Source organism: Perca flavescens, chromosome 11 (genome assembly GCF_004354835.1).
Source record: "Perca flavescens isolate YP-PL-M2 chromosome 11, PFLA_1.0, whole genome shotgun sequence".
NCBI classification, from domain to species: Eukaryota; Metazoa; Chordata; class Actinopteri; order Perciformes; family Percidae; genus Perca; species Perca flavescens.
In genome coordinates, this window is record NC_041341.1 from 1,956,090 (window position 1) to 1,970,253 (window position 14,164).

Below are 14,164 nucleotides of genomic sequence, written 5' to 3' on the forward strand. Positions count from 1 at the left end.
TGATATTGCGATAAGATTCACAATATTGGAGGGAATGATCATGTTTGATCGGATAGTAAATCAACAATCAAGTGGCAGTCCTCCCTGGAACTCTTTTGGTGCAAAGCCTAAGAGTAAATCATTTTCCTGGGAAATGGGAGGATGACTAATGGGCAGGACTCAGCGCCCTGAGATTTGTGATATGACTGGCTGGCCTGCATTATCATCCAGGCAGAGCGCATCTTCAACCCCTATACTTAGTAGGACACAGTCGTGGACAGCTGCAAAAGGGAAAATCAGCAACAAAAGGCCTCCCCAACAACTGAATGTGCAGGTGAAGAACAGATTTGCTCCTCTGCTGCAGGACCCTGGACATGACCTGGATTACGTCTCATCGTCAAACAGCAGGGTAAGGACTGAGAGCAATTGTAAAAGTAAAAAGCTACAGGGAAAGCTAATGACTGGGCCCCAAACTCTGATTGTGGGTGACTCTGCTGTGAAAGATATAAAAAGCAGTAAAAACACCAAAATACTCTGTTTTCCCAAAGACTGACTTTGGGAAAACAAAAAGTCTGACTTGGCCCAAAGAATCCAGGATATCATAGCAGCACACCCAACTGTGAAGAACATTATACTGCATATAGGGTCAAATGATGTTGTAAAGCAAGAGTCTGAAGTGCTGAATCGTGACTTTATGAATCTGCTGAACACAGTCAGCTCCCTAAACGCAAAGGTGTTTGTCAGTGGCCCTATACAGCCAGCCAGAGGAGGAGCTGAGAGATTCGGCAGACTATTGGCACTGAACAGATGGCTTTCAACTGCATGTACCAACCATTTTCTGCAGTTCATTGACAATTTTAACATTTTCTGGGGGTGCAGACATCTTTTTAAAGCAGATGGACTATTCCTTAACAAGCCAGGAGTAAAGCTGTTCACCTCTAGCCTACTTTACTTTCTGCACCACACATCTGCTCCCTTGGCCAAGGACACGAGACAAGATGAACTAAAACAAGAGGAAGACACAACAAAGTGCGGCAGTGAGCCACCACAGCCCCCACCTGAGCAAAGATTTGACCATGGGAGACCAAAGAGCGGAGATGAGACATCTCAACCCCCCTTCTCACCCGACCTCTTTAAGGATACGTCGCTCTCCCCTCTTTCCCCCATCCCCATGTTGGAGTTCACTGACCAGATGAAGCAGCTGGTAAATGCTGGAACCAAGTATGGATAAGGATACTTGTGTGCAAGCATTAACTGATACGGGCCGGGTCCAGGCTGCATGCCTAGTAGCACTCATGACTTTTTCCAAGACAAGCCTGGGCCCTGCGTATTAGATTCTTCCACAATTTATGTTGTGATAAGTAATAGAAAAAGAATGGTGAATAAGCACGTGACTGCAAACTTTGCAAATTTAGCATCCATTCCTCGTCAGCCACAGTCTGTCCCAAAAAATGAAAACGCACTAACACTAGCACTACTAAACATTAGGTCTTTGGTGGGAAAGTCATTTTTAATCAATGATTTGATTATCAAGCACAATCTTGATTTTATGTTTTTAACTGAAACCTGGTTGGACCATAATAACAGTGCTGCTGTTCTCATTGAGTCAGCCCCCCCTAACTTTAGTTTTATGAGTGAGAATAGAGTGAATAAGAAAGGAGGTGGAGTCGCCATTTTGTTTAATGACTCATTCCAATGTACGCAATTATCTTACGGAAATGTTGCTTCTTTTGAATATGTGGCTCTTCAGCTAAGATCCTCCCCTCAAGCTCTACTTCTAAATATCTACAGGCCACCTAAATACTGTGCAACCTTCTTTGACGACTTTACTGAACTGCTGTCTATAATCTGTATTAACTTTGACCGTGTAATTATTGCTGGTGATTTTAACATTCATGTTGACAACCCCCAGGACCGAGGGACCAAAGAACTGTGTTGTGTTTTTGAGAGCTATGGACTGACTCAGCATGTTACACAGCCCACGCACAACAAGGGGCACACTCTGGACTTGATTATCACAAAGGGTCTGAACATTTCCAAGGTTGTGGTGACTGATGTTGCTCTCTCTGATCATTCCTGTGTTTTCTTTAACGGCACTATCTCTGTGCCCAAAAGTGTTCAAACAAAGTTAATCAGAAAACGGTATATCACTGAAAACACCAGTGAATCATTCATTCATCTTTTTCTCCTCTCTCAGTCACTGAGCTTGTAGATAATTTCAACTGTAAAATTACGAATGTTATTGATGCTATTGCTCCCACTAATGTCAAAGCTGTCTCTGGTAAGAAAAGATCTCCATGGAGAAATTTTATAGTTGTGAGAACAGAAAAAGAGAGTGTCGAAAAGCGGAACGCAGTTGGCGAAAATCTAATCTCCAGGTCCATTATAACACTTATAAAGAGAGACTTCGCATTTATAATCTGGAACTAAGAAATGCAAGGCGGTCCTTTTTCTCTGACATTATTGCAAGAAACAATAATTATTCACGTGCTTTGTTTGCTACTGTTGATAGATTAACTGGAGGACATTATACAACATCTGAAAACCTCCTCCTGTTGCCTTGATATTCTACCAACGGGTGTTTTCAAAAATGTTTCGAATTGTTTGGCTTCTGATCTTCTACAGATTGTAAACACATCTCTGCTCTCAGGTATCTTCCCACAGGCCCTGAAAACTGCAGTCATCAAGCCACTCCTAAAAAAGAACAATCTAGACACGACACTAATGAGCAACTATAGGCCAATATCAAACCTTCCATTTTTAAGTAAAATCATAGAAAAAGTGGTTTTTCAACAACTCAACCTTTTCTTATTGCTAAACAACAGTTTTGATGCCTTCCAGTCAGGTTTTCGACCACACCACAGCACCGAGATGGCTCTTGTTAAAGTCTTTAATGACATCCACTTAAACACAGATAGTGGCAAAATTTCAGTCTTAGTATTACTTGATCTCAGTGCTGCATTTGATACGGTAGACCATGACATATTGCTTGACCGAAACTGGGTTGGTCTTTCTGGCTTAGTACTAAAGTGGTTTGAATCCTATTTAAAGAATAGGGACTACTTTGTGTCTATAGGTAATTATACATCTGAGCATACAAATATGACGTGCGGAGTTCCCCAAGGCTCAGTTCTGGGGCCTCTTCTGTTCAACATCTACATGCTTCCACTGGCTCAGATTATGGAAAACAACAAAATAAGTTACCATAGTTATGCGGATGACACACAAATTTACATAACCTTATCGCCAGGGAACTATAGCCCAACACAACAATTAAATATGTGCATTGAACAATTAATGATTGGATGTGCCAGAACGTCCTTAAATTACATAAAGAAAAAACGGAGGTGGTTGTTTTTGGAGCAAAAGAGGAACGATTGAAAGTCAGCGCTCAGCTTCAAACGACAATGTTAAAAACAACAGACAAAGCCAGAAATCTTGGAGTAGTCATGGACTCAGACCTGAATTTTAAAAGCCACATGAACATAATTAAAAAATCAGCCTATTATCACCTTAAAAATATATCAAGGGTTAAGTAGAGGTAAACATGACATTTTTTAATAGTGGCCAACTGAGCCTGTAGAAAATGTGTATTGTATTTGGATAACAATTTGTTTAAAATGAAATCAAGTGAAACTAATTATGACTGTCAGGTCTCATTTATCAGAATAACACTGTGTTATTCTATCTTATATCCAATATTTCCTATCTTTCTAAGCAGATTCCCCATGCTGTATTCTGCTAAACTAGTCAATGCATACATGTTATTGTTGTAGCTGGACTATTGTAATTCTTTATTATCAGGTGGCTTCTCTGACGACTCTCCATTTGCCAAAACACTGACATGATTATTTATCAAGTGAGAACACTTAACAAATAATACATAACTCCCACCCCATAAAACAAATAATACATAACCCCCACCCCATAAAACAACATGGCACTACAGCTCTTCTGATAGAGGTATGTTAACAGAAAAAATACATCCTCTAACAAGTGCTTGTTCTGCCATCTAGTGGTTTCTGCATGTTTCTACTATTTGTGACAAACTTAGGAAATGAACCCCTTAGAGTTTAGTGCAGCATTGATGTTTTCCCCCATATAGGATTTCATGCTCATACTGTAATCAACCAGAAACTGTTAAACATAAACTACCATAATGTATCAATGATGAGGAATGAAGGGAACTATCAACACTAAAGGAAGCAAAACATCATAACATAAAGGGAACCGGAAACATGTGATTACTTTTATTTCTAAACGTTGACTTGACAGGGTCTTCTTGTGGTCTGTAAAATGATGTCATACTGACTGATGAGGACTGATGATGTCATGAAATGTTATCATACACAAGTGAGAGCAAGTGAATTAGTTTATGGTTTTGGTAAAGGACTCGTTCTTCTGATTGGCTGATAACATTTTTCAGAAAATGTTTGACTGCAGTCTCTATACACACCACTAGGTGACAGCAAAACTATTGAAAAGATGTCAATCAAGTCACTTCTGTGTGTGTGTGTGTGTGTGTGTGTGTGTGTGTGTGTGTGTGGGTGAAACTGGGCCATATGTTCACTAACTTCTTGCTAATATTTTACATTATCCATTACAATATGATTGAAGTACTGAAGTAAAAGTAAAAGCAGAGAGCTGCAGTCAGTCGGAAAAAAAAACTCATTGTCAATGTCAAGTATCGGGAGATGTGACTCAGTTAGGCCCTATGTGATGACGACGGGATGGACATTGGTTCGGACTTTCAGGTGTGGAAAGGGGCCAAAGCTAGAAGGGATACAGCTACGGCAACGACGCACCAAAACGACTAGTTTAAGGTTAGGGTACTAACTTCCGATGAACAAACGGGTTTCCTGGGTAAAATTATTAAAATTGTATTATTAGATTAGATTAGATTTTGCGAGATGTCGCATCATTTTGTATAACTTCCAGCCGTAGCAGTGTCCTTTCAGGCTACAACCGTGAAAAGGCCCTTCCACAGCACGGAAACAAAGTCTTCGGTCTATTACTCCATCTCTTCTACCCAAATACAGCTTGTATGTGATGCAGCCGACAGGACACTATCTTCAGTTAAACAAACACACAGAAATCCAACTTAAAGTTAGCTGTTACTCCAAGAAACATAGTTCAAACACGAAAACAAAAACCAGTCACCAGCTACGACAAAGTCCTCTTAGCAGGGAAACACGCTGTCGTCCTCTCCGGTCCAAAACCTGTTGTCCTACGAATCAGCAACCATCCGCTGTTAGCTCCAACCTTAGCCAGGCACACTAGCACATTTGTTCTAAACCACTGCTGTTAGACAAGAAAAGTGCCGTAGTGTACACCTCTTCAGCTTTGTTACTCCACTTACATCTTCTCCAAGCTAACTATTCTAGTGTTTATCAGTGTTTTCTTTCCTCTTCTCGATTTCTTCTGCGAATCTCTCCACTCTCCTCCTGTCTCCACTCAGCCATTTTGCTCTGGCAATCTAATCTGGCAATCAATCTGGGTTTTTACTGCAGTTTGTGACAGTTTACGGCATCTTGCCTATTTATATAACGGTCAGCTCTGTGCGTTGCTATGATTACTGTACACAAACCAACCAGCAGACAATTTCCAGCGCTGCGGTAGAGATGCTACATTTAAACATTATCAAAGACTTGGAAAACAAAAGGTTTTTGGATACGCTGTGTTCACACAGGTGCGTGCCTATGTTCCCACATTTCTAAGAATTTTTTTTTTTTACAGAAAATTGGGCCCTATGTTCCCACAGCCCTATGGTCCAACAGCCATATGTTCCCACATTTCCTTTTTCATAAATTTGATTAGATGTTATCCCCCTTTCTCTCAATTTCGTAGCCAATTACACCTAACCTATTATCCAGTGGCTTTGGACTACAGATGCAATGTAACCCTAACATAGGGCCTAATAAGAAAAATCTTAGAAATGTGGGAACATAGGGCTGTGGGAACATAGGGCTTTGGGAACATAGGGTTGACCCTGTTCACACGCTCCAACAAGTCCTCCAACACTATGAAATATTCCTATTTTGCAAACTGGAATACTATGCGCATGTAAATGTAGTCGCAGCTTCACCTGCAAAAACCTCCCAGAGTGTCTTTGCTTCATGTCTCTCCCTTTGCGCCCACATTCAGTTAGTTTAAAGGCCTCTTCTCTAAATGAAACAACCCAATTTGTTTGTAGTTGTGTTCCAGAACGATGCATCAAAGTCTTTTCTGATCTGACGGCGCGATCAGAAGGACAACAGTTTGTCAGTGCATTCCCAAACTGTTAAAAAAAACATGAGCCTTTTTTCTCCGGTACTGCTGGAGCTAAAGGGATAGTTTGGATTTTTTTTTTTAAGTGGGTATTAGTATGAGGTACTTATCTGTTGTCGGTGTATAGTATTTTGCAGAATCAAATTATATTTATACAAAATAAGACAGTAATCAGAAAAGTAAGCATGAGGGTGCCTAGGGTTGGGTACCGAAACCCGGTTCCTCTATGGAACTGGTTCCTACGCAACCGGTAGGAATCGGACCGGATTAGAACGCATATTTTGGTCGCTCATTTTGGTTCCACTTACTGTATTGAGTGAAATATTTTCCCTCTGTTGTTCCGAAACGGACGTCAACATATCACACTTTAACTGAGGTCTACCGTTAGCTAGCTACCGTAAATGTAGGCTACTTTTAAAATGCCATATTTTCCCTCTGGGCTCACCAAAACAGACATTTTTCAGTTTTTCAAGAATTGGTTTAGGAATCGGAATCGTTTTAAAAGTACCAGTTCTGCATTGGAATCGATACCCAACCCTAGGAGCGCCCATATGAAGAGGTTTATTCCTGGATGCAGAGGCTGAGGGTTCAAATCCGACCTGCGGCAGGTTTCCTGCATGTCTTTCTCCTCTTTCTCCATTTTCATGTCTAAGCTGTTCTGGTGATTAAAGGTGGAATTGCTGAAAAAATAAGCTTAAAAATGATATATATATACTGTATATATATGACTAAACTACCCAGCAGTATATTAATTCATTAAAATGAGCTCTACCTTTACCAGCTGCAACATTAAAGTCATCAACACATTAATGTAGCAACAATTAGAATACGAAAATATAATATGTATTATTCTGCAGAATGAGTAGTGAGTTCTTTTGTACTTTTACTTGAGTAACATTTTAAATTAGGGCTGTACAATGAATCACATTTTGATGGTGATTTTGATTCCGGTACTAATGATCACAAAAACAACGTTATCTAGAAAAACTATTATTTTGCACTAAACTCTTATTTTGTCTGAATGACCTGCGGAAGGCTAAATCGCTTCTTTTTTTGTGGAATTTAGGCCTTTATTGTGACACCCCTATACTTTTTTTATATTAAAAAGTTCAAACAGGAAAAGTATGAAGGGAAATTTCTCAGTTCAAGGTGTGTTGATTTGTTTCACTGTTTCAATGCACTTCAGTCCCATCCACAGCAAACTACACACACACACACACACACACACACACACACACACACACAGCAAACCTGAAACGGCACGTTGGACTGAAGCAACATATGGAAAACAAATAACCATGAACTAGTTCATTTTTGGAACTGTGAACTTTTGAGGTATGAACTATGAACTGAACTAGTTAATTTTAGAATTTGTGAACTGAACTTTGAACTAGTTCATGTAGAAAGTGAACTTTCCCAACACTGATGATTTCAATATTGACCAAAATAATTCTTTCCATAATCCAGCAGCCCTATTTTGAATGCAGGACTTTTCCTTTTTTTTTAAGTAAAAGTTCTGAGTACTTCTTCCATCTCTACTTTTGTGTGGCGTAGTTTAACAGTTTATTATTAAAGTCAGCAAAATGACTCAGTAATGTCACTTTAATTGCTCAGAAATTAAACTTTTCATTCGTAGGAGAAAAAGTATGTGTGTTTGTGATAACTTGTTTCTCAGTTGTCCCCTGAGGCCGGCACACTGTGACCACTGGGTGATAATTATCTGGCTGAAGTCAGACCTCCCCCCCGAGGCCTGGCATGTTGTTCATCCGCGCTAATGACACTCATTACAGTCTCCTTACATCAGCTTCTGTGGACACCATATTGGTGTTATCGAAATACAGTACAGGCCAAAAGTTTGGACACACCTTCTCATTCAATGTGTTTCCTTTTTATTTTCATAACTATTTACATTGTAGATTCTCACTGAAGGCATCAAAACTATGAATGAAAACATTTGGAATTATGTACTTAACAAAAAAGTGTGAAATAACTGAAAACATGTCTTATATTTTAGATTCTTCAAAGTAGCCACCCTTTGCTTTTTCATTAATAAGGGAAATAATTCCACTAATTAACCCTGACAAAGCACACCTGTGAAGGTAAAACCATTTCAGGTGACTACCTCATGAAGCTCATTGAGAGAACACCAAGGGTTTGCAGAGTTATCAAAAAAAGCAAAGGGTGGCTACTTTGAAGAATCTAAAATATAAGACATGTTTTCAGTTATTTCACACTTTTTTGTTAAGTACATAATTCCATGTGTTCATTCATAGTTTGGATGCCTTCAGTGAGAATCTACAATGTAAATAGTCATGAAAATAAAGAAACGCATTGAATGAGAAGGTGTGTCCAAACTTTTGGCCTGTACTGTAGATTGCATCATACAACACACACACACACACACACACACACACACACACACACACACACACACACACACACACACACACACACTAAAAAACAATCCCAACTTTACTTTGAAGATTCACTTTCTGAGGACTTTGTTACCATACTTTATCCTCTTTGACCTCCTATAACATTACAAAGGTTTATTAAGACCGTTGTAAAAAAGAAATTACAAAAAAGTAAGAGGGGGTAAAGTTAAGAGAAAACCCCCAGAATTTCTGAGATTAAAGACCTAAATTTACAGGCTTTCTAGAATTTGAGTAAGACCCAACATGCGACAGATGTAAACAAAGCCCTGCAAACCTATTACATATGTTTTGGACATGTCCAAGAATACATCATTTCCGGCAGTCAGTTTTTTTCTTTCTTTTTTTAAGATTATTTTTGGGCCTTTATTTGTAGTGACAGTGGATAGACAGGAAAGGTGGTAGAGAGATTGGGGGGTGCAGCAAAGGGCCGCAGGTCAAAGTTGAACCAAGGACTCAGCCTACATGGCGAGCATGCTTCTACTGGGTGAGCTACAGTTTGCCCCCCAGCAGTCAGTTTTCAATACTCTTTCTGAAATACTAAAGGAGCCAACTGATCCATCCCCTCTCACTGCTCTGTTTGGTGTTATATCACAGGATATGCGTATAAGGGTGCTTTCACACCTATAGTTTGGTGGACGGTGCATTTTTTATTTGGTTGGCTTTGCGTTCCCACTGAACTTTGTCAAACTCACCAAACACTGTAAACACATGTCACGCTTGTTTATTGGACAGAATATCTGATATATAATGGAACAACACCACATTTATAACGTCTTGGGTTTTCTGATTCAGATTAGGGATACACGATATTAGGAAAATATCTAATTGCGATAACTTTGACTGATATTGCATAAGATTCACGATATTGGATGGAATGATCACGTTTGTATCATTATTCTCATTTTTACTGACTAATATTAAATCTTAAAACATTAAAATTATTATAGTGTGATTTTTGCGAGGATCTGTACCAAACAAATATGTTTTCTGTAGTCTGTAGGATATGATTTGTAGGCCCAGGACGTCTCTGCAGCTCCACAATACTTCATTCAGAATGGTTTGACACATATTTTGCCATTAACAAATATTTGGATATTGCACTAGTCCATATTGCGATTTTGATAGAATTGGGATTAATTGTGCAGCCCTAGTTCTGATTTAGTGTTTTTAATATTTCAGAAGAAGGCGAACAATGAGCAGCTGACAGACAGCGAGAGTAGGAGAGAGAGATGATGATGTCACACAGACGACCAACGACTTGTGCTCCGACGTGGTCGGATAGTCCTCCATGTGACAGTCTCACTAGGTTGTGTACAGTGGAGCAAAAAAGTATTTTGTCAGCCACCAATTGTGCAAGTTCTCCCACTTGAAAAGATGAGAGACGCCAGTAATTTTCATCATAGGTACACTTCAACTATGAGAGACAAAATGAGAAGAAAAAAATCCAGAAAATCACATTGTAGGATTTTTAATGAATTCATTGGTAAATTCCTCGGTAAAATAAGTATTTGGTCACCTACAAGCCAGCAAGATTTCTTGCTCTCACAGACCTGTAACTTCTTCTTTAAGAGGCTCCTCTGTCCTCCACTCGTTACCTGTATTAATGGCATGACCAAAGAGCTGTCAAAGGACACCAGAAACAAAATTGTAGACCTGCACCAGGCTGGGAAGACTGAATCTGCAATAGGTAAGCAGCTTGGTGTGAAGAAATCAACTGTGGGAGCAATTATTAGAAAATGAAAATGGAAGACATACAAGACCACTGATAATCTCCCTCGATCTGGGGCTCCACGCAAGATCTCACGCCATGGGGTCAAAATGATCACAAGAACTGTGAGCAAAAATCCCAGAACCACACGGGGGGACCTAGTGAATGACCTGCAGAGAGCTGGGACCAAAGGCTACCATCAGTAACCCACTACGCTGCCAGGGAATCAAATCCTGCAGTGCCAGACGTGTCCCCCTGCTTAAGCCAGTACATGTCCAGGCCCGTCTGAAGTTTGCTAGAGAGCATTTGGATGATCCAGAAGAGGATTGGGAGAATGTCATATGTTCAGATGAAACCAAAATAGAACGTTTTGGTAAAAACTCAACTCGTCGTTTTTGTAGGAGAAAGAATGCTGACACCATAACTACTGTGAAGCATGGAGGTGGAAACAACAACAACAAAGGAGTGGCTTCGTAAGAAGTATTTCAAGGTCCTGGAGTGGCCTAGCCAGTCTCCAGATCTCAACCCCATAGAAAATCTTTGGAGGGAGTTGAAAGTCTGTGTTGCCCAGCGACAGCCCCAAAACATCACTGCTCTAGAGGAGATCTGCATGGAGGAATGCGCCAAAATACCAGCAAAAGTGTGTGAAAACTATGTGAAGACTTACAGAAAACATTTTACCTCTGTCATTGCCAACAAAGGGTATATAACAAAGTATTGAGATGAACTTTTGTTATTGACCAAATATTTATTTTTCACCATAATTTGCAAATAAATTCATTCATTTTTTTTCTCATTTTGTCTCTCATAGTTGAAGTGTACCTATGATGAAAATTACAGGCCTCTCTCATCTTTTTAAGTGGGAGAACTTGCACAATTGATCAAATCAGGGCAAGCACGTCAACATCACAGACAGAGACACAAACAGCATGTGTTGTCTAAAACAAGTCTCCTATGTATTTGGAGAGAATAATTAACACAATGAGCATTATAACTCATATAAAGGACAAACCATTTACATTTCTTCAAATAAGGCCCAAACATTTGCCAAAACTCAAAACAGTGATGATTTTCTTCTCTGTAGAACGGTTTAGAACGGTTATAGACAATTTTTGGTCACATCTAACTATTCTGTTCTATATCCTGGTGATCTCTCAAAAAACAATCTTTACTTGGTCTCTCGGATGACGTATTACCGGCCTTATGTGGGCCTAATGTGTTGATGGACCAGCCTTCCATTGGTTGACAAGACATCAACAAGCGTCTCCCAAAGCATCATGGGAAACAACAAGGAACGGTTAGCATCAGAGCTAGCGGCGATTGGCAGTGATAAACAAGCAAAAAAAATCTCAAATTGTGGACATCAATCTTGGATGTAACAGTTTGGATTTATTGTTCAAAGACCCCGAAAAACTCTGGACTTCTAGGCTGCATACAATATGATCAATAAGATGCTCAACTCGGGCACAGACGGTTCAACTAACAGGTTAAACTATATGTTTTAAACTCACATTGTGGGTTTCTCCAATGTTAACAGAATATCCTTCTATTAGTATATTACTCAAAAATAAATCTTAAAGCACATGTAAGAAAGTATACTATGAGCTGCTTTTTCACGCAGATTGAAGGTCAACAAATATTGTGCCTTTTATATCATAACCTAGAAAAGTGGTTCCCAAATCTGGTCTGAGTTCTCTGGTGAGCCCTCTAGTGGAATCCTCCAGTAACAAACGTAGTCAGTGTGTGACACAGAGTAGCTCCCTTTGGACCCTGTTTGTACAGGTTGCTGCTCTCAGTGTGACAGCAAAACAGGATAAAAGTTCAGCTGCTGCCTCAGTCTGCTGTAGGTCAAGGGGGGGTGCTGTAGGGGAGGGTGCTGTGTATTATTCTAAAACCTATGTTTACATACACTGATGCAAAGACTGTTTTCTGAATATCTTTTTGACTGCTGGACAGACCACAGGACACATATGAACACTATATACAGTATATTGTTTCAGCTGATTTTGTCAGCTGTTATAAGACACAAAAGTGGACAACTTCCCTACACTAAAAGCTTTTCAGAAAGGTTGAATGTAATTGCAAATATTTCACTTGTGGAAAAGAACCCTCTGAATGTCTGTCATGTATGAGCCTTGTTAACCTTGATACATCTCTTTTAATTCATTCAACTGTAATATTGGTCAATGAAAAATGTGAGGTTGCTTGAGCATTTAGTTCATGTGACACTGACCTTTTTCCTTCCATGTCTATTTTTTCATCATGTCTTTCTGAACTATCTGAAATGTGTTACTTATGCAGAATATTATCAGGCACAATTGTTAGAAATGTGCAGTTTAAGCAACTTACATGAATGCAGGTTTATTGTATGTGTTGTCTACTGTTAAAATAGGGACATTTTCCTGAGAACATTTTAATCTAATTTACTGTACATTGATCTGTTTAACCCTCCTTTTCCTTCATCACTCGCTTCTCTTCTTCCAGCTCCGCTGTTGTGCAGACATGAAGAGCAACAACAGCCTGAATCCTTTGTATTTTCAGTTCACTCTGTTTGCAGATTTTGGGCCCCTCAGATATCTGTTCTTCAGTCTGTGTCTGTTGTTCTACATGACTGTTGTCTCTGCTAACATTGTCATTATTCTGACAGTCTGTCTGGAGAAGTCTCTGCATCAGCCCATGTATATTTTTATCTGCTGTCTGTCTGTTAACTCTCTGTACGGCTCAGCTGGCTTCTTCCCCAGGTTTCTGATGGACATTCTGTCTGACACTCATTTAATCTCACGTCTATTATGTTTCATTCAGATATATGTTATTTACACCTATGCATCATGTGAGATGACTATCCTTAGCATCATGGCCTATGATAGATTTGTTGCTATTTGCCAGCCTTTACACTATCACAGTAAAATGACATTTAAGATGGTAACACATCTTGTGATTTTTGCCGTGCTCTACCCTGCATTTGCTGTGGGTTTCTGTCTCTTCCTTACTGTTCGATTACCGTTGTGTGGCAATAAACTGAATAGGCTTTTCTGTTCCAACTGGTCTGTGGTTCAGCTCTCCTGTGTGGACACAACTTTGAACAACATAGTAACTCAGTTTGCCTTGATGACAACCGTCTTCATCCCCCTGTTCTTTGTCCTGTACACCTATCTACGTATTCTGCTTGTCTGCAGGAGAAGCTCGTCTGAATTCAGAGGAAAGGCGTTACAGACCTGCCTGCCTCACATCGTGACATTCATGACCTATTCTTTCTCCGTCTTCTGTGAGCTGTTATTGACTCGATTTGAGGCTGATAAAATGAATCCGATCATCACAGTTGTTTTATCTTTAGAGTATCTGATGATCCCCCCCATTAATAACCCTCTAGTTTATGGCCTGAATCTGCCTCAAATCAAAGGAGTGATATTTAGATTTTTGAAGAAGATTCCCGCTGCGAAAATGTAAAACTTAACATGCATATATAGCAAACCATATATATATAGCGCCACAGGCTAAAATAAATCTTTTAAACTCACGTTGTGTGTTTGAATTAGTGTCAAATGTTAATTGATTTTTCTTTGTCCATTTCTCACACAATAAATGTAAAATCACATATTAGAAATATATATCATGTGCTGCTTTTCCAGGCAGATTGAGGCCTTTGATATCATGTTCCCAAATGTTTCACATCAAGGACACCTAAACTCTGTAAGCTCTGTATGTTCCACTGTGTTTTCTATTCTATTTTAATATTACTTTGTGGTTTGTGGTGAATCAGTTGCCCTTTGTAATT

General features: G+C 39.5%; 1 protein-coding gene across 1 annotated transcript; it reads left to right on the top strand.

Annotated features, from left to right (window-relative positions):
• Positions 1 to 12,891: 12,891 nt before the first annotated feature.
• On the top strand, positions 12,892 to 13,836 carry LOC114564256 (olfactory receptor 56A4-like). The gene has a single exon (XM_028591504.1). It carries the CDS (start codon positions 12,892 to 12,894, stop codon positions 13,834 to 13,836), a length of 945 nt encoding a protein of 314 aa, XP_028447305.1.
• The last annotated feature ends 328 nt before the right edge of the window (positions 13,837 to 14,164 follow it).